This window comes from Lissotriton vulgaris, chromosome 8, assembly GCF_964263255.1.
Source record: "Lissotriton vulgaris chromosome 8, aLisVul1.2, whole genome shotgun sequence".
In the NCBI taxonomy this organism is placed as follows: domain Eukaryota; kingdom Metazoa; phylum Chordata; class Amphibia; order Caudata; family Salamandridae; genus Lissotriton; species Lissotriton vulgaris.
This window is the reverse complement of record NC_141696.1, coordinates 139,348,872-139,374,100: the sequence shown is the minus strand read 5'-3', so window position 1 is coordinate 139,374,100 and position 25,229 is coordinate 139,348,872. Positions and strand designations below refer to the sequence as shown.

At 45.9% G+C, this 25,229-nt stretch overlaps 1 protein-coding gene across 1 annotated transcript in view; it reads right to left on the bottom strand.

Moving 5' to 3' along the window:
- C2CD3 (C2 domain containing 3 centriole elongation regulator) overlaps positions 1-25,229 on the bottom strand; it is a 607,356-nt gene that overhangs the window by 445,781 nt on the left and 136,346 nt on the right. The window contains exons 11-12 of the mRNA XM_086933829.1: positions 15,674-15,786; positions 8,591-8,709 (exon numbers count right to left, since the gene is read on the bottom strand). Of these exons, the coding sequence (XP_086789955.1) occupies positions 8,591-8,709; positions 15,674-15,786 (232 nt within the window). The remainder of the gene's footprint in view (positions 1-8,590; positions 8,710-15,673; positions 15,787-25,229) is intronic.

The following is a 25,229-nucleotide window of genomic DNA, read 5'->3' as shown; positions in this document are numbered from 1 at the left end:
GTTATGCCAATTTCAACTGACCCCAGGCCGCTTTCAGGCCTTTCAGATTCCCCCTCCCGGCTCGGCCAGCTCCTCTGCGTGGCGCGCGAGCCGAGGGAGAAGGCGGGACTCTCTCTGGGTTCCCTGAGGCGGCCGGCGCTCCTTCCGATGCTCGGCGGGGCCGCTTCCTTCTCTGACCTGCGCAGTAGCGCTCGCCCTGATGCTGCTAATCTCCGCCTACGCTCCCAGGAAGGAGGCGTCCACCAGGGCCTGCTCGATCATAGGCCCCTCCTGACAGGGACACTACCACGCTGGGGCATGCGCGAGGGAGCAGCGTCTCCTTCTTGGAGATCGCGCACTCGCGACAGCGCCTCCCCACACTCTCCTCAACTCCGGGGCAACCACCACAAGCCGGCTCCTCACCTCCTGATCAGCACAATGCTCCGCACGGCGCCGCTTGTCTCGCGCCGGATAGGGCAATACAGCTGGTCACTTCACTGTCTCCTCCACCACAGGTAGGAAGAGGGACACGATGGCGATGTGGCGCTAGGGGAATGGGGGCTGCCAACAGTCGGGCTGTGACCACTGGATGAACTGGATGAGGGGAAGGGCACTAGGATTAACCTCACTTCGTTTGGAACCCTGGCTGCAATAACCTCACTGGGGTCCTTAACTGGAACAGTCACTTTGAAGTCCTATGCTGGGCAGAGGACTTTACTCCTCAGTAGAAGAAGGTGATTGGGAGGGATTGGTCAGGGGTTGAAGGGGGAACGTCCTCCTGTAGTGGCTGTCTGTCACAAGGACAAACTAACTGCTCCCAGTGCGTCCTCCTCCTCTCACCACTGCCTCACTCCTCCTCTCTCTGGTCAGCACAAAATGGCTTCCCTGCATTCCGCCTTATATAGGCTGCCCTTCAGTGGTCCAGAATGGACCAGAAGGTTCTGGAATGCCCTATGTTAGGCTATGGTCAAGTTCTGGATGTGACAGTTGGGGCAGTTGGCGGCCACCATTTTAGGTGGTGCCAACTTTCCTGTCAGAACAGGCCTCTGGGCCTGAGGTAAAAGTCTATGAGGGGGAAAAAGAAAACCTATTCCCCTGGCCAACACCTACAAAAAGTCAGTAGACACAAAAATTAACAAGGGTATGAGGGGCAAAAAGGGGACAAAATAAATAAAAATTAGGAGGGACTTCGCCAAAAAGCCAGACAGGTCTAACACGCGTCCCCCCCAGCTGAAAGTGGGGAGAACTACCCAACCCCTTGGGAGTCCTCATCACTAAGGCGGAAATACCTGGAGAGACCGTCTGCATTGGCGTGGTCCACTCCAGGCCGATGTTCCACCCGAAAGTCCATTCCCTGTAGGGAGATGGACCACCTCAACAACTTGGGATTTTCCCCCTTCATCTGCATTAGCCAACGAAGGGGTCGGTGGTCAGTCTGAACCAGGAAGTGCGAGCCAAAGAGGTATGGCCGCAGCTTCTTCAGAGCCCACACCACCGCAAAAGCTTCCCTCTCAATGGCACTCCACTTCTGTTCCCGGGGAAGCAGTCTCCTGGATAAGAAGACTACAGGTTGATCCAGGCCCTCTTCATTGAGTTGCGATAACACTGCCCCAATGCCATGTTCTGATGCATCTGTTTGGACAATGAACTCCTTGGAGAAGTCTGGGGCCCCTCAGGACCGGTGCCGCACACATTGCCTGTTTCAATTTTTCAAAGGCTTGCTGACAAGCCTTTGTCCAAACTACCCGTCGAGGTTGTTTCTTGGAGGTGAGCTCTGTGAGGGGCGCTACAATAGTGCCATACCCCTTCACAAAGCGACGGTAGTATCCTGTGAGGCCCAGGAAAGCTCGGACCTCAGTCTGTGTCTTGGGGGGTTCCCAGGCCATGATTGCCTCAATCTTCGCCTGCAGGGGCTGCACAGTCCCCCTACCCACCAAGTGTCCAAGGTACACAACCGACCCCTGCCCAATCTGGCATTTGCTGGCTTTAATGGTCAATCCAGCTTGTCTCAGGGCCTGGAGAACGGCCTGCAAATGCTGCAGATGGTCCTCCCAACTGCTACTGAAGACAGCAATGTCATCCAAGTAAGCAGCAGAGAAACTCTCCATTCCAGAGAGGACCTGGTTCACCAGCCGCTGAAATGTGGCAGGGGCGTTCTTGAGCCCAAAGGGCATCACACAGAACTGGTAGTGTCCCTCAGGCGTGGAGAAGGCTGACCTTTCCCTTGCTCCATCCGTCAAGGAGATCTGCCAGTACCCTGAAGTGAGGTCAAAGGTACTCAGATATTGGGCAGCTCCTAGCCGGTCAATCAATTCATCCGCCCTAGGGATCGGATGAGCATCAGTCCTTGTCACTGAATTCAGTCCTCGGTAATCCACACAGAACCTCAGTTCAGGTGTGGTGCCTGGGGGTGCGGCTTTTGGCACGAGCACCACCGGACTGGACCAAGGGCTGTTGGAAGGTTCAATTACTCCCAGCTCTAGCATCATGGCAACTTCTCCATGTATGCTAGCCTTCACCTTGTCAGACAGCCGGTAGGTCTTGGACTTCACTGGTGGGCTGTCTCCTGTGTCCACATCATGGGTACACAGGTGGGTCCTTCCCGGGACAAGGGAGAACAACGAAGAGTACTGCTCCAGTATCTGGCGGCAGTCTTCCCGTTGCTCAGGAGTGAGAGTGGGAGAGAGAATCACTCCCTCCACTGACCCATCCTTCTCTTGGGACGAAAAGAGATCTGGGAGAGGTTCGCTTTCCGCTTCCTCTTCCCCGTCAGTCACCATCATCAGCATGACTTCGGGCCTCTCATGGTGGGGCTTGAGTCGGTTGGCATGCAGCACCCGTAGGGGCTGTCGAGGGGTCTTAAGGTCCACCAAGTATGTGGCCTTACCCTTCTTTTCCAACACCTCAAAGGGGCCTGTCCAGCGATCCTGGAGGGCGCTAAGCTCTCCAGGCTCCATCACCCACACTTTCTGTCCAGGCTCCAGTTCCACCCGGTGAGCGTTGTGGTCGTACCACTCCTTCATGACTGCCTGGCTGGCCTCCAAGTTGTCAGAAGCTTGCTTCCACAACTTCGCCATTTGGCTCCTGAAGGCCAGCATGTAGCTCACCACATCCTGGGGGGTTTCCTGGGAGATTTCTCCCAACCATCCTTCACCAGGCTGAGAGGACCGCGTACAGGGTGCCCATACAGAAGCTCAAAGGGGCTGAAGCCCACTCCCTTCTGGGGCACTTCCCTGTAGGAAAAGAGTAAACAGGGTAGGAGGACATCCCATTTCCTCCGCAGGCTCTCGGGCAGACTTCTGATCATGCCCTTCAAGGTCTTATTGAACCTCTCAACCAGTCCATTCGACTGGGGGTGATAAGGGGTGGTGAACCGGTAGGTCACTCCACACTCCTTCCACATTGCCCGCATGTAAGCTGACAGGAAGTTGGTCCCCCTGTCGGACACAACTTCCTTGGGAAATCCCACTCGGGTAAAGATTCCCATTAGGGCTCTTGCCACTGCAGGTGCAGTGACTGTCCTCAGAGGTATTGCCTCTGGGTACCGTGTGGCATGATCCACCAGTACCAGGATAAACCTGTGACCAGCTGCTGTTGGTGGATCCAAAGGCCCTACAATGTCGATGCCCACCCTCTCAAAGGGTGTGCTAACGACTGGAAGTGGTTCCAGGGGAGCCTTTAGCTTCACCCCTGTTTTCCCACTGGCCTGGCAGGTTACACATGTCCTACAGTATGTGTCGGACGCCACTTTCATTCGAGGCCAGTAAAAGTGGAGGACAAGCCGTGCAAAGGTCTTGTCCTGACCTAAGTGTCCTGCCAGGGGTATGGCATGAGCCAGTTCCAAAAGAAAGGCTCGGTACTGTTGCGGGACTACCAAGGCCCTTGATGAACCAGGCAAGGGTACCTTGGGTTCACTGTAGAGGAGTCCATCCTCCCAGTAAATATGGTAATGTCCCGTAACATCACCTGCTGCTTGGGCTTCAGCCTGTCGCCTCAGTCCCTCAAGGGTGGGGCACTCCCTCTGCCCCTTACAGAATTCCTCTCTGGTAGGACCTCCCTCCACATGCCACTCCGCAGGGATGGGTAAATCCTCCAGAGAGTCTACTTCCCCCTCCACGGACTCCTGGTCCACCACCGCAGGTGGCCGATCTGTCTCATGGGGTGTGGAAGCCGGAGCAGGCTTTCTCTGTCTCCGGGTCTGTCCCTTCTTAGCAGCGGGTTGGGCCATTGTTCCAGGCTCCAACCCAGGCGAACTCCCTCTCCGGGCAGTCGCAGACCGTGTGCTGACACAGGCCCAGTCAGGTGTACCCAGCATCGCAGAATGCGTCCGGTATTCCACCTCTCTCCAAGTGTTGTGTTCCATGTCATTCCCCAACAGGCAATCGACTGGCACGGCAGGGCTTACGGCAACTCGAAGTGAACCTGCAACCCCCTCCCACTCAAAGGGAACCTCAGCCACTGGATAGTGGCCCATTCTGCCGTCAGCCATCGCGGCGGGGTGGAGTACATTAGGAACAACCTGCTCTGGGGACACCAGCTGACTTCTCACCATAGTCATGCTGGCTCCTGTATCCCTCAGAGCCTCCCCTCTCTGGCCATTGATGGTAACCCATTGCCCATACTTTGTAGTATTTGGGGGCACCTGGATCTTTGGCACCATCTCCCGCTCTCCCAGGGACACTAAGGTGACACCCGCCCACTCACCCCCCTTATCTAAGGGCATCTCCTCCCCGAGCGCTACACTAGCTACTCCCGGTGACTTTCCTCCGGTGGGAGGGGGTGGTCTCTTTGGGCATCTGACATCTCCCTTATAATGTCCAACGCCACCGCATTCAAAACAGTGGAGAACCCTGGGCTGCTGGCTTTGGCCAGGATTAGGGTTTCTGGGCGGGTTTGCCCTAGGAGTGAAACCTGCTCCCTTCCCTTGGAAGTTATTTTGGGGACCTTTAGAGAACTCCTTCTTTTTCTCCCCCCCCTCCTTCTTCTGGGGGGCGCCCTGTCCGGCTTTTTGAGATTCCCCTCCAGTCCCCTTGGTGGACACCCGGGTACTTGTCCAGATGTCCGCCTCCTCTGCAAGCTTCCGGGGATTGGTCAGCTTGCTGTCTACCAGGTGTTGGCGCAGCTCGGGAAAACATTTCTCGAGGAGGTGTTCTCTCAAAAACAGATCGTACAGCCCCTCATAATCCTTTACCTCACTGCCCTTGACCCAACCCTCTAAGGCCTTTCTGGCGTAATCAAGGAAGTCCACCCAGTTCTGAGTACCCATCTTGTGGCTCCCCCTGAACTTCTGTCGGTACCTTTCTGGGGTGAGCCCGAACTTCCTCAATAACGCCAGCTTCATGGTGGGGTAGTTTGTCTGTTCCTCTGGATCCAGGGCCAGCAAGGTGTCCCGACCAGCAGGAGGCATGTACTTGTACAAACTACCCCCCCAGTGCTTCTCCTGCACTCCATGAACCTTCAGAGAAACCTCATAAGCGGCCAGCCACTTAGCTACATCGTCCCCCTGACTGAAGCTCGCTATCAGGTCCTTTGGGATATAGGGTTTGGTCTCCCTGGCTGACTCTTTTGGTTCGCTGCCACCATTCCTAACAGGAGAGGACCCCCGTCGCAGACTTTGGAGCTCCAGTTCCTTCAGTCTAAACTCGTGGACCATCCTCCTCTCCTCTTTCTCCTGCTCCAACTTAGCCAACTCCCACTTTAGCTGTCTTTTCTCCCTCCTATCGGTGAGCTCGGCTTCCGTTAGGCTTTTCCCAGAGATGCTACTGCCCCTTCTGGAATAGGACACTGGTCCGGTGAGTAAGTTTTCCCCCTCATGGCGAAATAACTCTTCTACCTCCCCCACCGTGTCCTGGTCACCCTCTTCATCCTCCTCCTTTGTCTCTTGGTGTGCCTCCACCCAGGCCCTAAGGCTAGTCTGGAGCTCCCCCTTCCTGGCACCATGTTTGAAAAAGACCCCCATTTGTTGGCAGAACATTCTCAATTGGGGCACGGAATAGACTTCCAGGTTTTCCACTGCAAACTCCATTGTGAGTCTGGCAAACCTGGATACACACCAGAAATTTCAAAGGGGCAAGGGCAACCTTAAGCCAACTCCACCCACCACCAGGAATAAATTTAGAAAAAACAAAAAGACTAATTGGGAAGGCCGCAAGGAGAAAACTCCTGATGTAGGTTGGGTGTATTACGTCATATTACTAGTAAGTAGCTGCAACCAAGTCCGCAATCCCACCGCAAGGCACCAATATGTTGGAATTAGGTAGCCTGGCCTAGGGCAAGACTAGCACAACAGAGGCACAGTGTAAAGGTTGCAGACCACCCAAAAGTAATTCCACGCAATAGCACTCAAAAAGAAAACACTACACCAAAATTATATGAAAATACGTGCTGCTTTATAAAAATAATATACTCTTCAGTTTCAAATTATACAGTGCAAGTCATTATAGGTTATCTTAGTATCGGCAACCACATTTCTAAGACTATTAAGTAAATTACTAAATTATCCTCTTCAGCACTCTTAATCTTATTACACAGACACCTTTAGTAAGTAACTCCTTTCTTCTGTCAAACAATTGATAAAGTGCAACAATTCAGCTTCAATTGGAATCACTGTTCAATGCCTATCAGTTTCAAAAGGAATCACAATTCAGTACATTACAGTTGAACTAAGAGGCTCAACTACTGAGCAATTGATTAAAGGGGAACAGGTTTATGATCTCAATTAACCTAGATCACCCTGGCCAGTTTGTATACAGAGAAGACCTCCTCCCAGTAGTCAGTTCCAAGGTTGTCACCAAGAAGAATAGCTGGATTCACTCCTCCAACACCTTAATATAAAGTTCCTCAGATTTCTGTCAACCAAGAACCCTGGTCATTAACTGTGAGGGTGTTGGGAATCACCTCTGATATTAGTAAATCTCTCTGCCTGAAAAAGGGCTCCCTGGCATCCGTTTTCCCACACCCCCACTCTCCTTACTTTGGATTCACAGAATTGGGGTCGTCCTGCGCCAGGCTGATAGAGGAACAGCAATGAAGGGGGTCGAGGAACTGAGGCTGGGGAGGCCCTCACGCCTCAAAACGCTCCGTAATGCTCACTCTCCCCACTCGAGCCAGCTCCTCTGCGTGGCACTCGAGGGGAAGGTTATGCCAATTTCAACTGCCCCCAGGCCGCTTTCAGGCCTTTCAGATTCCCCCTCTCGGCTCGGCCAGCTCCTCTGCGTGGCGCGCGAGCCGAGGGAGAAGGCGGGACTCTCTCTGGGTTCCCTGAGGCGGACGGCGCTCCTTCCGATGCTCGGCGGGGCCGCTTCCTTCTCTGACCTGCGCAGTAGCGCTCGCCCTGATGCTGCTAATCTCCGCCTATGCTCCCAGGAAGGAGGCGTCCACCCGGGCCTGCTCGATCATAGGCCCCTCCTGACAGGGACACTACCACGCTGGGGCATGCGCGAGGGAGCAGCGTCTCCTTCTTGGAGATCGCGCACTCGCAACAGCGCCTCCCCACACTCTCCTCAACTCCGGGGCAACCACCACAAGCCGGCTCCTCACCTCCTGATCAGCACAATGCTCCGCACGGCGCCGCTTGTCTCGCGCCGGATAGGGCAATACAGCTGGTCACTTCACTGTCTCCTCCACCACAGGTAGGAAGAGGGACACGATGGCGATGTGGCGCTAGGGGAATGGGGGCTGCCAACAGTCGGGCTGTGACCACTGGATGAACTGGATGAGGGGAAGGGCACTAGGATTAACCTCACTTCGTTTGGAGCCCTGGCTGCAATAACCTCACTGGGGTCCTTAACTGGAACAGTCACTTTGAAGTCCTATGCTGGGCAGAGGACTTTACTCCTCAGTAGAAGAAGGTGATTGGGAGGGATTGGTCAGGGGTTGAAGGGGGAACGTCCTCCTGTAGTGGCTGTCTGTCACAAGGACAAACTAACTGCTCCCAGTGCGTCCTCCTCCTCTCACCACTGCCTCACTCCTCCTCTCTCTGGTCAGCACAAAATGGCTTCCCTGCATTCCGCCTTATATAGGCTGCCCTTCAGTGGTCCAGAATGGACCAGAAGGTTCTGGAATGCCCTATGTTAGGCTATGGCCAAGTTCTGGATGTGACAGTTGGGGCAGTTGGCGGCCACCATTTTAGGTGGTGCCAACTTTCCTGTCAGAACAGGCCTCTGGGCCTGAGGTAAAAGTCTATGAGGGGGAGAAAGAACACCTATCCCCCTGGCCAACACCTACAAAAAGTCAGTAGACACAAAAATTAACAAGGGTATGAGGGGCAAAAAGGGGACAAAATAAATAAAAATTAGGAGGGACTTCGCCAAAAAGCCAGACAGGTCTAACAACGAGCAAGTAATCAAATCACTTACTTCGAATGATACTCTATTGATGTGCGTGCCGTACTATCACAAACATTTACTGAACAATGTAAACAGCACATTTTAAATGAACAGTGAGCGCACACCAGAGTGATAAATGAATGGGATGTGTCATGTTATTCATCTTCAATTTAACATGATAATGTTTGAAGAGGCCCTTCATGTTAACTTTTCCAAATACATGTAAGCTCCCATCCCCTAAAAAAATAGTTGCACTGAGACTGATGAACGAAGTCTGTACAAACCTTCTTCTGTGTACTCTTCCTTAAAAACACTTTAAAAGGAAGACTAGCTGTCCACCAATGTTCGATCATCATACCGCTGAAATGAACTGGAAACACGAACCTTTGCCGAAACGCCACCACTATAGAGAAAATCAAGAGCAGTCAATGATATTAAGCTGAAATTAAAGTTTTGTTTCTCAGAGCTGGTTTGTAATTTGATACAAAAGCAACAATTTTACTTTAATGGACATCACTATTTAAAAAGAAATCTTACGTCTTATGCTGACGGTTTGTGTTTCCTACCTGAGGAGCCTAGTCTCTTCCAGCCTGACTGACAGATATTTAAAAAAATTCACATTTGTCTGTCTAGTGGACAAGTTTATTTGCAGGCATAATTCTGAATCGTTATAATGCGGTCAAGCAGGACATGTAAAAAACTAAAATCCCCCTCAACAGAAAACAAATTTGCCAGTCTGAAGCGTAAGAATCCCGCCAAAACACCAGATCTCATTGCAAGCCAAACTGAGTGTCAAAAATGACCTAGCTGCTTATGATCATTTGGGCAGCACAGATATTATATCATAAAATTGTATCATAATCCGATAAGAACCTATGCACAGTTATTTAAAGAAGAACATACATCTAGAACTCAGAACATTCAGAGTCTGCTTTCCAGAGGCAATTCAATTCTTTAGGTAGAGAGAATAGCGATTTTCATACCAGGGCATCAATTACAGGAACAATGCTCAACAAAATCACCGACACAGCACCTAAAACTTCCTCATCTTGAATGCAATTAGGCTGATAAAATAGTGCTTCTAGGTCATACATATAGAATATTTATACAATAAAACTAGTTAAAAAAAGATATATATATATATATATATATATATATATATATATATATATATATATATATATATATATGCCATAAGGGAAGCATTACGATGAGCGAAGGCCAGCTATCCAAAACAGCAGAAACACAGTTTTTTGTGTGGAAAATGAGCTTTATTACGCTTATGAAGGACGTATCTGTGAAATAACAAAAAAAAAATGTTAATAGATATATATTCCTCCATCATCGGGTGAAGATCCCCAATTGCTTTCTTTAGTAGCCGGTCAGCATTGTTAACAACTAACGCTCCTAAATGTGATGCGGGTGGATATTGTAAAAAGTGGCAAAAATGGGTGTAACTGGTTATTAGCCATTTTCCCTGTCTGCACAAATACAAACATGTTGGGTAATTAATCGAAGATATAGTGGTAACACCGAAAGTACCCTGAAATACTACACACTTCCTGGTAACTAAAGCGTCTAAAAAAATGGACGGCAACAATGATGCTATGGGTTATTCCCCTTTTTAGCAGTGTGGGTTTGTATTATGAAAGAACTGGCTCCAACAATGTTATTACAAGCTAAGCCCTTTCTAGCAACTTTGCAAACCGTGATCATAATCAGAACCAAAACCTTCATTAACTCATAATTACATTACCTATAAAAACTGTCTCCCAGATGCGACCTCTGATATATTTTTGGAGCAGGGAAAAGATGGAAGAGAAATATCAGCCTGTGCGCTCTACTTTTAACATCAACACACACATAACCCTAGAGTTTGCTGAGGGGGTGGGGGGTGGGGGGGGATGAAACTAGAGGCTACGGGGTGTTCAGGGTGAGTTGGCCTCCAAGTTCAATATGCACACACAAAAGAAGCTACCCTGAATAAATCTGTTTCTATATGTGAAAATAAGCATACTACACTTGATTAAGTGAGGTGCAGGGCATCTAAAAAATGTCCTCACACACCACCCGGTGTCATACTTCATCATTGGCTGTCCTCGCTCTCTAGAAACTGCGTTTCGTAGAGGGCGTGGCTTACCTTGGAGACAGGGAGGCACTTCTAAGAACTAAGTGTGGGCCCGTGATAAAGTGAGAGGTTAAAAATCAATGCAAACGCCAAATACAATTTATTTGTTTGGTGTTTGCTTGATATTAGAAATCAAGCGTAGAGAAATGTGGAGTTAGTATTCCATCCCCATCTGGGTCGTCAACATGATTCTGCTGTGTAGGCCCAAAGGGTCCGTGCCATTCATCAGGACGAAATATTAGGGCTCCTATCTAATCTCCTCAGATTTAGATGTAACCACCATGTAGGATGACCTTTGTCAATCTCTACCTAAAGATTGGGATTTCTTCGAAACTTGTAAAATGAAGGTTAACAAAGTGTCAAAGAGGGTTTGCTCAAGTGTGTGTATGGAATCAGAAAAAAAGCATCATGTATAGTAACAAAATTACGCATGTGGATGTGAAAAAAGTGTCACAGCAAACATGGCACACATACACATTACAAATATACAAGTACTGTGAGACCAGCTCACAATCTTACCACAAGTCAGGGGCTAGAATGCCCCATGAGAAGGGGGGCTGAGGGACCCCTGAAGTCAAGGAGGAACAAAAATAGATGTTTGTGAAGCAACATAGTTACTCACAAGCTTTTTTTCATCATTCATGTGAAACATGGTTCTAAGATGTGAAACCCTAGTGTCTCAAGCATACATCACAACCACACCCTTACTGCCTCAAGGTGCGTCGCTCGAGAATAGCCTAGAAACGTCCTCTCCTCTACCCCGCTGGTGGCAAAGTGAGTGGGGACGTGCTATTTTTATAAGTGCCGCATGTTTGGTAAACGAGGGAAAATTAGATTAATTGGCGGCATGCGATGCTTGATTAGGAGGCTCAAGATCCGTGACCGTGTAATTGCATGGACGTTGTGTGCGATTTTGATCAGTTGTGGCTTTCTTTGTTAGCGGAAAACGTGACCCCGTAAGGAAAAAGCCTGCAGAGAAAAGGATCAGGTGTTGCGAGTTGGATTTGCCAGAGTGCCGCATCATAGTAACAGATGACCAGCGTTTGCGTGTCCCGTTTGGGATAACCTAACGGGAGGGTTTTGTTAAGGTTCGCGCATGTGTGTTGCTGCGCTGCCTGAGTTGTGCGGTAGAGTTTAAAGTTACCCATGTGTGAGTTTCATCCGTAGGTGATGCAGTTGAAGAACGGACATTGTGTTCATCATTTTTGCAACCTGGACAGAATTTTCAACGGAGTGTGGATATTTCAAGGTATTTCAGTATTTTGGAGTGCACTAAATATAATTTCAACGGTTTGTTTATACGTCAAGGAGTTTGAGCGCATTATTCACTCAATGTTTTGGAGTGCCCAATATAAAAACAATGGTATTGCTTTTTTTCTAGACATTGTGACACATATAAATGGCAGAGCCATATTGATGTACATTAATGACTCACTGGCTGAACAGGCATAGTGTCATAGTCTGTTGATCCATCACGTTTACTACTTATCACGAGCAGTAATGGGCGAAAGGTTGCCAGGATCTACAAGTGTATGGTCAACGGTGTTGGTAGCCGTATCATCCACTTTGCAGCTTTTAAATCATTTAAATTTTAACTGGCCTTCTTTTTGATCAATGAGGCGACTGAAAGAGACAAAAGCTCTACTATGTTCTTTGTGAAAGTCATGCAAGTAGTGAAAAATTGATGCAAAAAACACTGTTGGTGTGAGACAATATAGACAATACATAAACAGAGATCCATGGTGGAAACACAAGACAACATACACAATATTAAATTTTACACATTAACTTGAAAAACATTTTTAACAATCATAAACATATAACAAAGACGTACTATGTGATAATGTAATGAACAACAATACAAAAACGAAGACTATACTATAAAAACGCCTACACGCGTTTCGGAACATAAAGACAAACATATATACAGTTCCTTCTTCAGGGCGTGAAAAATTGTAGCAGGTATTTCAAGGGCCATCTGCATACATTTGGAGTAACCACTGGATATGTGGTATCACAGGCTCACAAGCCGTTAATCTGCGGGAACAACAAAGTAGATAAGAAACCTACACGGTCTGATAAGACAAAACATAGTATCAACCCAGTTTGAGCTTGAACGGAGACATGTGCTTAATACTGATAGCGTTGCTTTCATGTATGTCAATATACCTAGACACATGTCTCCGTTCAAGCTCAAACTGGGTTGATTCTATTTTTTGTCTTATGAGACCGTGTAGGTTTCTACATTATCACATAGTGTCTCTTTGTTAGATGTTTATGATTGTTAAAAATGTTTTTTAAGTTAATGTCTAAAATGTTAAATTGTGTATGTTGCTTTGTGTTTCCACCATGGGTCTCTGTTTATGTATTGTCTATATTGCCATATGAAAAAAGCAAACAATTTTTAATGTGCTTTTAAGTGTTTACCCTATTTAATTCTTTCATGCTAATAAAATGTGAGATTATATCATGTGGTAATGTTTCATAATCTGCGGGACAACTATTTATTTTGTATGGAGTAGTTACCCACTAAAAGTATAATTATATGGAGGAGAACTCTGTTCTTTATCCTGTGTTTTTCCCTGCTCTCTTCCTCCACATTGAGATTTCAGGGCCCCTCTTACGTTTACCAGTTCTTTCAGGTCAGCAGTACCTTCTTTAAGACTTAACTCACAACACCACCTGACCAAACATCGGCAAGTCCTGTATAATGCAGAGTTCCTCAAACAAATGAACTCTTATGTTAAGTTTGGGTTGGATTTTGATCAATCATTTTTATTAATTTACAAGGCTTTCAAGAACATAAAAGGATCCATGCAGGGTGTTCAGGCCCTCAAAATGCTGGCACCCATCATTCCTGCAGCAGGGCAAAGTGTCAGCCTACACTTGAGAGGTCTACTTTGTACTCTTGAACAAGATCCCATTCAGGACTCTGCCACCTGGGTAAAGCGGATTATGGCTATGGTCCAAAATACCAGGCAAAACCCTTGAAAGTATACACCTATTAGACTACAATACAATTCCTGCATTACAATTTTATACGTTTTATAGGACAGTTTTTTTTGTTTACCCATCAAAGTAAACAGAAAAGTTCAACAATAAAGTCATAAAGGTTAATATTTCATGACAAATTGCATAGAATATTTAATTTATAACCTGCTTATTATTCTCCCCAATATTACTAGATGTGTTCAAATTCTTTTTTTAGCAAAATCTAAGCCACCTAGTAATCACATACATGCAAAAAAGTACACATGTATTTAACAATAAACATAATTAAATGCTAACTAAATGTGTACCTACCCAGACAATTCATTCCTCTGTGTGTGTGTGTGTATATATATATTATATATATACACTTGAGAACTACCCAGAGTTCTCTCCTTTTTTGCATAATTTATGCGTCACTCTATGCCTGAAAGGGTTTTGTTTTGACTTATACTGGGTGCTCCCTTATGTCTGGACAAAGCTATACCTCTCTGAAGAGCTCTAATTAGAGCGAAACACTGTGTCAGGGGTTGCTTTCACTCATTTCAGGTTGGCTTGAGTTGGTATTTTACCAATTCAAAGCTGTAATATTGTGCCTGGAGTGATAAATGGCTTTTGTCATTTATAGCTCTGCAAGGACAGCACTGTGCAAGTCCTATTCTTAAAGACTTTGCTGTAGAAATGGCAAAAGACTTTGTCCTTTTCTATCTCGGCGTGGATGGCAATGTGCTAATCCTATGCTTAAAAACTTTGATAGAAAAACAGACATTTGAGGTGAGCAGATCTAGAGTGTCGCTGGTGTTAAGAGTGCTCTAACAGGAGCTGCTTTCCACCTAAACTTGAGAACTACCCAGAGTTATCTCATCTGCAAAGACAAGACGAACCCTTAACTGGTGCAAAATCTTCTTTAATAAAGTCCAAACACCAAGTCGACCATGACGCGTTTCAGCCCGCGAAGGGCCTTGATCACATGATATATATATTTGACAACGTTCAGTAGATCCAAAATCCATTCTTCAACCAAAGGACTCAAGAAGGATTCCACACCCTCAAATCTTTTATTTTGTACCAGTATTAAAGCTCTTGAAAGCCATTTTTGAGGACCATTATGACCAAACCATTCTTTAGTACTTTGAAGTAGTACTTAAAGGGAGTTTCATCCAATTGTATATCTAGAACAAGTTCAATACAATCACAGAACCCTCTGCTTGGTGGGAGCCCATCCCAAACGTGTATTCTAGGCATCAATTAGAAGTGCTCCAGAGGAGTATGAACGATATTGCATGTTATGACCTCAAAAATGGAGTATAACATGCGGCACTTAGCACTTCCTGCACTTAAATATGCATGTCCGGTTTAAAATGGGCCTCTTCCCCCTACTTTATTTCAAGAGGTCTAACACATCGTAATTGATGGGGAAAAACAATACAAAAAGGTGCACTTTTTTTCGTACTGTGTAAAATAAACATATCACCACTTGTAGTTGCGATCCCTGTGCAAACATCATGTAGGGATGGAAATTTAACGAAGACCTCCTTATATAGACCCTATATTGCCAGCTGCCACACGGACTATGGACTAGTACACCCTATACAGAAATTTCTGTTGGAATAGATGCCTATATAAAACTTGTTTTGGGACCCTATGCCACATGGCCATAACAGGCTTATGGCCACAGTCTAAAATATCAGGCAAAGCTTTTCAAGGTATATTGCATCTATGATAACACTAAAATGTCAATTTTATCAGTTGACCCTTTCTGGGCATACAAATGCAAAATTGCATATTAACATGGACCCATGGATTTGAAAAGGTCTCTTTGTACCTCAGACATCAACAAACATCTGCACCCATTTCCAGAAAAACTTAAAATCCATCTTTTATTTCTGAGTATAGTGTAACACCCAAGGAAAAGAAGCTTGCAAAAGAATCAAATGGAATGGTATAGACTTTGCCAGTAAATACTGCTACTCATTCACTCTCCTAAAAAGGAGTGGTGAGGGGCTCCTCCCTACAATAATCCCAATTTGTTTTCAAAGATGTGAATGGAGAATAATTTATCTACTACAAAACTGTATGAAAGTCCAAAACACCTTTTGTGTAAGGGACACTTGCTCTATGGCTCCCCGTGTAAATTTAGCTAGAATTTGACTTCTCGTAATATTCATTACAGTGAAAACCTTGAACACAGGCTATTACACTTTTTTTTTTAATGGTTTAAACTATTAAAGAACACTAATAAAGACTTTACCACCACCCGCTATTTTGCTTGAAGCTATCCGGGTAATCTCGGTCGTCATGGTAGCTTGTCCTGATACATTTTTGGACGATGCCACTGGAAAGTGAAACTCAACAAAGAAAGTGCTGAAAATATAAAGATGATTAACAAGTCAGTTTACAAGCAATTAGAGATGAGTGTTTTAGTATTTGTAAAAGCTTTAATATCAAGTCACTACAGGGTAAAACGCATTTCGCGTATTCCACACATTAAAAAGGAAAGGGAAAAAAAAAAAAGTTACTCACCTGTAATCCTAGTTCTCTTCCAGGGGAATCTGCACCAAAGTCATAAGCACTAAATAGTCTTGCCTATACATGGGGAGCTCGGAATACTTAAAAATATACATATACTTATGACAAATTTTGTACAACAGTTACCGACATATACAGTTGCAACCTAAAGGAAGGCTAAAAATGACCAGATTTAATTGAATGATCAAGCCTCACGGTAGGCTGAATCAAATGGTATAGGCTTAGTACCTGTAGGTTCAAGTATCACGTCTTCCTTCCGTAGTCGGTAGATGCAGTAATCACCTCAGCAAGGGGGAAATTTTAGTGTCCCCAGAATCAGAGCAAGAACAGGGGTTAAATGTTACTGTCTCGCAGAACCAGCTACAAGCATATGTAGCTCCCTGGCACTGGAAGAACGAGAGAATTCACAGCCTAGGTTAATGTTAAGTTCCAATAGCAAAATGTTCCCTGGCGGCTTTTTGTTCAGTTACTATTAAGCATTTTGTTGAGTGCAGGAATTGCACAGTGTGCCCCTGAAGTGTGGAGAAAATTGAGACCAAACCCAGGTGAATCAATGTTACATTCTGGGAGATTGATGTGGCATCAACTACTTGTCACTGGACTCTACAAACTACAGACAAATGGAGTTCTATGTTCCTTGAAAGTTTTCCCCACAAACAAATTGGTCTTCACGTTCCTCTTTCCAATATCCGCACATAGTTTGTATGCAACTGCTACCATGTCCTGCAACTGACTCCACATATGATTTCAATGTTACCTCAAGCTTTATGGACAAGAGACCACCTTCAAGCAAGTCTGAGGAATTAGGAGAGTACAAAAATCCATCAGACCGAGTGCAGATGTACATGAAGATGATCTACATAAGAATCTATGATCTTTCCTCTTACTTGAAAAATGAAAGGAAGAAACCTTCTCCTCCCTACCCATGAACTTAGAAACAGACCAAACAGTTGAACTTTAGCACTCAAAATGACTATAGGTACATTTGTTGGCAGAGGTTCAGATGTTGGATAAGTGACTGACCGGTATACAGGTACTGAATGCACCTGTTGTGGGTGTTGTGGGGGTCTGTCACCAACATTCAACTTCTGCATTTGTTACAGCATTGGAAGCTGGATTTCAGTACAATAACCCCACAGAAATATGTAAGGACTGATAAAGAATACGGAGGAGATCCCTGATAAAAATGAGACTTGAACCAGTGGCATCTGTATTCCGCTTTGGCCTGGACTGGAGTTGCTCTGGTGCTATTGTGCTACTATTCCAGGGACTAATGCTTTCAAAGTTCAGTCTTTTGTTGGGAAAGCAAGACGCATCTCTGAAAAGAATACTCTGAGACTAACGAATTTCAGCGGCCCTTAACATGGATTGCACTGAAGAGAGATGAACCAAATATCAATTTCTATTCTTCACAGTCAAAGTCACAAATGTAGGGACTGCTGGGGCTGTAGATGGGCCAACACCCATAGTAGGTACCCTCGGGATATCAAACACTAGGGGAAGTAACTCGCAAATGACAAGTCTTGCCTGGGTAACTCAATGAGCTCAGTGGGTCCTGGAAGCTATTAGGGTCTAGAAAGTTACAAGCAACAGATGGCTTGAGACAGATGCCTGGCTCAGACTCACTTTGGGGTCTACTTGAACCGTCGCTCCCAAGGAAGTCAAGCTTTGCTGTGGCGTCTGCCTGTCACCTCATGCACCAAAAAGAGAGCAGAGACCGTTGATGTAAAATGGGAGCGAGACAGAGAGATCCCCATTTAGTGGCAGAATTGCACAATGTGAACCCAGAAAACCTGGGATCATCCCTGGCTTTCCTACTTGACATGCAGTGTGATCCTAGGCAAATAATTCATTTTATTGTGCCTCTTGTTTCTTCATTATTGCATATTGGAGAACCTTGAAATAAGTGAGTTCAGGACACGCACTGTACAAAAACCTGTCATTTATTGTAATGCTGCTCCATGTACAATAAGAATCTAGGCCACACAAAGGTTTCACAAGGCAACTAACTTGCTTCTTCATTCACTAACGGCATTGTTGTCAGGGAAGGAGCATGCATAAATGTTTCTATTTACAATCTATCACTTTTAATAAATACCTCTCAATATAGTGATATGACCTGATATTCTAAGGTGAAACACTTCCGCTTGTTAAAGAAATGCACTTTTGAGAATTCTGAAGAAACTTTATCATACTTGTACGTTCATCCCACAATTTACATCCAAACACTTTCATGGCTCAGCCAGTGCATGGGCTCTTACAACGTAGCAAAACCTTTGCCTCTGCTCTGTCTCAACTTATTCTCTTAATGTTTTGGCTCGTACGCCTGGGGCACTGTGATGTCCAGTTATGGCTAATATCATATTGTCTCAGAAACCATAATTGATAAAAATAGGTTTCCTACTCTTCAGGAATAAGGCCTATTAGTATTGAACAATGTACTACACCCTTAATACCTACACTGAAAATGTGTATCCCCACATGTTTAAAAGAAATGATATGGGCTCCTACAAAGTCAGGGAATGCTAGGGGTAAGTCAAGGTGATGAAAGATGAACACACTTTCATTCCTGGCATGTCTCCGATAGGCCCCGAACCCACCGCTATGCAATGTCTTATACATCCACCACTTTCAAAGTGAAGAATTGGAGCTGGTCACTCTGTGTTTTTGTGGGGCATTGGTATGACTGTATATTGCAGCCAGAAATCAGACAGGTGTGAAGTTGCAATAAGATCTCTGAGGATGAGGATGCTCCAAGAACCGTGAAGTTGAAATGGACTTCCCAGCTGGAGGGATCATAGCTAAATAGCCTGTGCTCCTCAAAAATCTCAGCTGACTCAAACCATCAGCAGCCTCACTGGCAATAAATGGAAATCTGCTCTGCGCTCCACTATCGGGAAATACAGACACATACGGATCACCTCGAAAGGGCTCAAATGTGTCCAATCAGATTTATTTGGGAGGTGTTAGTAGTGGTTAGGAGACGGGAGTGGGGGGGAAGAGTAAGCTAGAAAGTCCACTGACAGGTTGAATGCCACAGAAGGAAGCAAAAAGTGAAGACATTTCTCTCTACAGTATACATCTCTCCAGCCAATTAGCCTATAATCTTACTACATTGACAGTTGGCTAATAGACCTTTGTTTACTAGTAGTTATTTCAGAATCAGGCAGGGGTATATGAGGCAGGAAGGCAATATGAGTACTTTAAAAAAAGATAACAATATGCTGAAGCCTCTATCAACCACAAGAACTGTATAGATGCTATTCTCTTTTGCACACGTGCCTTCTATCTATCTAAATAAGTAAAACACAAGTCAGTCACACATAAAAAGTAATGGCCAAAGTAAAATATTCAAAATTATATTATTTTTTGGTAAATGTCAGTATTTTATATTTTATTAAGGAATGAAAAGGAATATGCTACTTACCAGTATGCATCTGTTCTTGGTATGTAGGGCTGCTGACATTCATATCTTGTGCATAGATCGCCACCTAGTGCTGGGTCCGGATGATTGCACCTTGTTGTCCTGGAAGAGTCTTCGAAGTATCTCGAGATAGGTGACTCCTCCCCTGGACTACAGTGCGCATGGGCATCTTCTCCATCCTCAGATTGTTTTTCGCCACTGTGGCCGAGATGGAGTATAGCAAAGTAAGAGATGGCCATGCAAAAGAGAATACTGCAAGAGAGAATATTGCAGCTGTAACAGGCACCGGGGAGGAGGGTGGGCAATATGAATTCAGCAGCCCTACATGCCAAGAACAGATGCATACTGGTAAGTAGCATAGTCTGTTCGAGGCATGTCGGCTGCTGAATTCATATCTTGTGCATAGACTGTACAGCAGTATCTCCTCTAGCGGTGGTCACCTGTACCAGCTGCAGCAGTCGGAAAAAGAGTTTTAAGGACAGCCCGGCCTACAGCAGCTTGCTGCTTTGATTGCACGTCTACACAATAGTGTTTAGTGAAAGTGTGTATGGTAGACCATGTTGCTGCCTTACATATTTCTTCAAGGGGAATATTCCCTAAGAAATCCATGGATGCCCCAATTTTACGCGTAGAGTGTGCTCTTGAGCGAACTGTTGGAGTGCGTTTAGCTTTTTGATAGCATATCTGAATGCATTTAACTATCCATCTGGCTATTCCTGATTTTGAGATGGGATTACCTTTATGTTGCGGTGAAAAAGTAACAAACAGTTGCTTTGTTTTCCGAAATGATTTAGTCCTGTCAACATAATATAGCAGAGTTCTTCTTATATCTAGTGTGTGTAGGGCTCTTTCGGCTACTGACTGTGGGTTTTGGAAGAAAACTGGCAGTTCTATTGATTGATTGATATGGAAAGTGGATATGACTTTTGGCATAAACTTAGGGTTGGTCCTAAGTACTACCCTATTCGCATGTACTTGCATGAAGGGTTCTTGAATTGTTAGTGCCTGAAGCTCACTTACTCCCTTGAGGGAGGTAATGGCAATCAAGAATGCCACCTTCCATGTTAGAAATTGCAATTCACATAAGTGGAGTGGTTCGAAAGGAGGTCCCATAAGTCTGGTAAGTACTACATTTAAGTTCCAGACTGGTGAAGGTGGGTGCTTTGGAGGGATTATCCTTTTAAGAGCCTCCATAAAAGCCTTGATTGGTGGTACCCTAAACAGGGAAAGGTGTTGCCTGTTTTGGAGATATGCTGCTATAGCAGCAAGATGTAGCCTTATAGAAGAGTATGCTAGATTGCATCTTTGAAGATGCAAGAGGTAGCAGATGTTTTGGATGGAAGCATCTAATGGATTGATTTGGTTATTGTTGCAATAAATTACAAATCTTTTCCATTTAGCTGCATAGCATGCTCTAGTAGTTGGCCGTCTTGCCTCCTTGACAATGTTCATGCAATCAGGAGGTAAGTTAAGGTATCCGAACTCTAAGACCTCAGGAGCCAGATCGCTAGAGTTCATCTGATTGGGATCTGGGTGTTCGATTTCTCCATGGTTCTGAGTTAAAAGATGGAGCGAGAGGCGCAGTTTTTGATGGGGAACTACTGAAAGTTCCAGGAACGTTGTGTACCATGGCTGTCTTGCCCATGTGGGAGCAACCAGGATCATTGTGAGTGACTGCTGACGTAGTTTGCGTGCCACCAGCGGAATCAGTGGAGCTGGTGGAAAAGCGTACGCAAATCTGCCTGACCAGTTCGTCCATATCGCATTGCCCTGTGAGAACGGATGTGGGAACCTGGCGGCAAAGTACTGGCATTTTGAGTTTTCGTTTGTGGCAAACAGATCTATCTCTGGGTGCCCCCATTTCTGGAAGAATGGTTGGAGAACTTGGGGGTGAATCTCCCATTCGTGTAGCTGTTGGCTGTGTCTGCTTAGCAGATCCGCTATTTGATTGCCCTTCCCTGGCAGGTGTTCTGCTAGGAGAAAAATGTGTCTTGGAATTGTCCACCTCCATATGCTCTGTGATAAGTGGGACAGCTGTGGAGAGTGTGTCCCTCCTTGTTTCTGGATGTAGTACATGGCTGTCATGTTGTCCGTCTGGATCAACACCGCCTTGTTGTACAAGTATTTCTGAAATGCTTTTAGTGTCAGAAATATTGCTAGCAACTCTAGTTGGTTGATATACAGTTTCTTTTGTTTGATTGTCCAGAGCCCTTGGACTGTGTATTGAAGTAAGTGGGCTCCCCAACCTGTCAGTGATGCGTCTGCTGTTAGTACTAGTTGTAGAACCGGCTCTTGGAACAGTCGCCCCTTGGAAAGGTTTTGTGGGTTCCACCATTGCAGAGAGTTGTAAGCGCGACTGTCTACCAACACTAGGTCCTTCAGTTGTCCTTGAGCTTGGTTCCACTGCCGTGCTAGGCATTCTTGCAGTGGACGCATTTGAAGCCGGGCATGAGGGACAATGAATATGCAGGAGGCCATCATGCCTATGAGCTGCATGAACACTCGAGCTGGCAAAAAGTGTTGTGGCTGAAATCTTTGAATGAGAGTCTGCATGTTGGCTATCCTGGCTGAATTTGGATATGCCTTTGCTACTGAGGTATCTATTGTAACTCCCAGATATTGCTGTATGTGGGAGAGCTGTAGATGCGATTTTGGGTAGTTTATGGAAAAACCCAGGCTGTGTAGCAGCTGGAGTGTCTGAGATGTATGGCTTGCACACTGCACGAACAAGTTTGCTTTTATGAGCCAATCGTCCAGGTATGGAAACACGTGGATATGTTGCCTTCTGAGGTGTGCAGCTACTACCGCTAGACATTTTGTGAATAATCTTGGGGCTGTGGTACCCCGATGGGGAGAACCTTGAACTGATAATGTTGACCTTCTATTGTGAACCTAAGGTATTTCCTGTGAGCTTGATGTATAGGTATGTGAACATATGTGTCCTTGAGGTCTAATGTTGCTAGGAAGTCGCCTTGCTGGAGTAACGGGAGTACTTGTAGAGTGATCATATGGAAGTGCTCCGAGAGTATGTATTGGTTCAGCGGTCTGAGATCCAATATTGATCTGAGGGACCCGTCCTTTTTGGGAATAAGGAAGTATAGTGAGTATACTCCTGTCCCTTGGTGTTGAATAGGGACTGGCTCTATGGCCCCCTTTTCTAGCATGGATTTCACCTCTTGTTGTAACAGGGTGATGTGTTCTTTGGACATAGGACGGTGTTTGGGTGGTGTGTTGGGTGGAGTAGAAGAGAGTTCCAGGCAATAACCATACTAGATAATTTGTCTCACCCACCTGTCTGTGGTAATTGCGTTCCAGACTGGTAGGAATTGTTTGACTCTGCCTCCGACTGGTGTTAGATTATTTGGAGGGAGTGTGATGAAGTCACTGTTTGGTGGCAGTGGAGGCTCTGGTGTTATTGCCGCCACGTCCTCTGCCCTTGTTATTATTGCCCCTATAATCTCCCCTGTTAGAGCCTTTGTTAAAGGAACTTTGGGTGTTGCTTTTATATGTAGAGTAAGTCTGTGAAGTGTTGCCTCGTGCGGTGCCTCTGTAGGAGGAGCGACGAAAGGAACCTCTGTGTTGTTGAAACTGCAGTGCGCCCATAGATTTAGCAGTTTCGGTATCTTTTTTCATTTTATCTAAAATGGAATCTACTACAGGGCCAAACAGGAAGTCTTTATTAACTGGTTGGTTGAGGATGGTGGATTGCACCTCATTCAACCAGAGATGCGTAGCCACGTGTGTCTGCGTAGTAATATGCTAGTATTAATGGACCTGGCTGCTGTGTCGGCTGCATCAAACGCACATTTAATGGAAGCATTGGTAATAAATTTGCCTTCTTGTATGAGGTCGTTAGCCTGAGCTTTGTAAGGTTCTGGCAGGTGTTGCAGTAAACCCTCAAGCTGGTCATAGTGTGCTCTATCGTAGCGAGCTAGTAGAGCCTGTGTGTTTGCAATCCTCCATGAATTAGAAGCCTGTGAGGCCACTCTTTTGCCTGAGGCTTCCAATATCTTAGACTCCTTGTTAGGAGGTGGAGCATCTCCTGTTGTTTGCAAGTTTGCTCTTTTGCAAGCGTTTGCTACTACCAGTGAGTCTAAAGGCAACTGGCCTTTAATGTAAGCAGGGTCTGTAGGGGTCGCCTTATATTTCTTTTCAATCCTGGGATTGAGTACACGTGCTCTGGCTGGATCTTTGAATATATCTGGCGCATGTTTTAGTACCCCTTTCAGCATAGGAAGTGTCCTGACATTTTTCTCAGAGGTAGGAAAAGTGTGAAATAGAAAATCTTCTTCTATTGGGTCAGTGTGCATGTCGACCTTGTGGTATTTTGCTGCCCTATCTAGCAGTTGGTTAAACACAATGTAGGGTATGGGGAGGTATCAGGGATGGGTTGTGTTTCATATGGATCATTCTGATCCTCCCATGTGTCATCCTGTGGATGTGGATCCTCTGGTTCGTTAAAGTCATCTTGAGGATCTTCCCCCATGTTATCCTCATCATTATAGTCTAAATGTGTAGGGGAGTAGGGCACAAAAGGCATATTGGGATAGAAAGGAGGAGGAGTATAAGGCCTAGATGGAGAAGTCCCGAAGTTCTTTTTCTTCGGAGGAACAGGGGAAGGAGTGTGTGTCCAATGGTCTCTTTTTCCGGTAATAAACTGTAACTTTGCCAGTCTCAGGGTTTATATACAGTTTAGATTGCTCCTCTGATTCCGGATCGGGATGGAAGAGTTCTTCTTCCACTGTCCGTGCCTTTGGCGCCAATGTTTTTGGCTTACTGACTTGTTTGTGACTTTTTGGCTCGAGGGCTTTTGGTTGTGGAGTCTTTTTCGGCTCAACTGTTGCTTTGGGGTCAGTAACCTTTTTCGGTTCGACGTCTTTTGTTGGTTTAGCCGTCGTTTTCGGCTCGCCGGTTTCCTTTGGGTCGACGACCTGTTTCGGATCGACTGGAGCTTTTGGTTCGATACGCTTTTTATGCTCGATAGCTTTCTTAGGCTCAATGTTTTTTGTCGACTCAATGACTTTTTTCGGTTCGACTGGCTTTGTGGTGTGATCCTGTTTTTGTTGATTCAAACTCTTTTTAGGATCGACGGCCTTCTTTGGGTCGTGTGTTCCTTTTGGATCGACGAACCGCTTTGGTTCGAGGCTTTTCTTCGGCTCGATAGCCTTTGACTCGATAACCTTTTTGGGTTGGGCGACCTTCTTTGGTTCGACCACCTTCTTCGGCTCGACGACTTTTGGCTCGAAGCCTTTCTTTTGATTCGACGACCTTTGGCTCTACGGCCTTCTTAGGTTCAATGACCCTCTTGGGTTCGACAACCTTCTTGGGGAGAACGTTACTTGGCCCTGGGCTATCGGAAGGCTTTGTTTTTCGCTTCGGAGCTGAGCCGGAAGGCGGGGCTTCTGAAGGAGCTTGTCGATCTCGGCTTAGGAATTTAGGCGATGCTTCAACGGAGCCTTCGGTTTCGGGATAAGCGGCGTTGGGGGCTGTGTACTCACGGTTTGCCCCGGAGGGTTTCGGTCATCGGAGTCCGACTGGTCTTCGACGGTGACGATCTATAGATCAGAGTCCGCCGCTTCTGGGAGGTCGTGTTTATCATCGAAGATGTTCTCCGGTTCCGGTGCCGGTCACTGCATCTCTTGCCTAGCGGCCCGTCGAATCCGGATGGTCTTCTTCGAAACGAATTGGGCACAAGCGGGGCAATTTTCTTCCTTGTGCTCCGGTGATAAGCACTTGTTGCATACTGTATGTTTGTCAGTATGCGGGATTTTGGAGTGGCATTGTGGGCACCTTTTGAACGGGCTCCTTTCCATCAACAGCAGACCCACGTGGCGTCGAAAGGCCCAACGGCCCG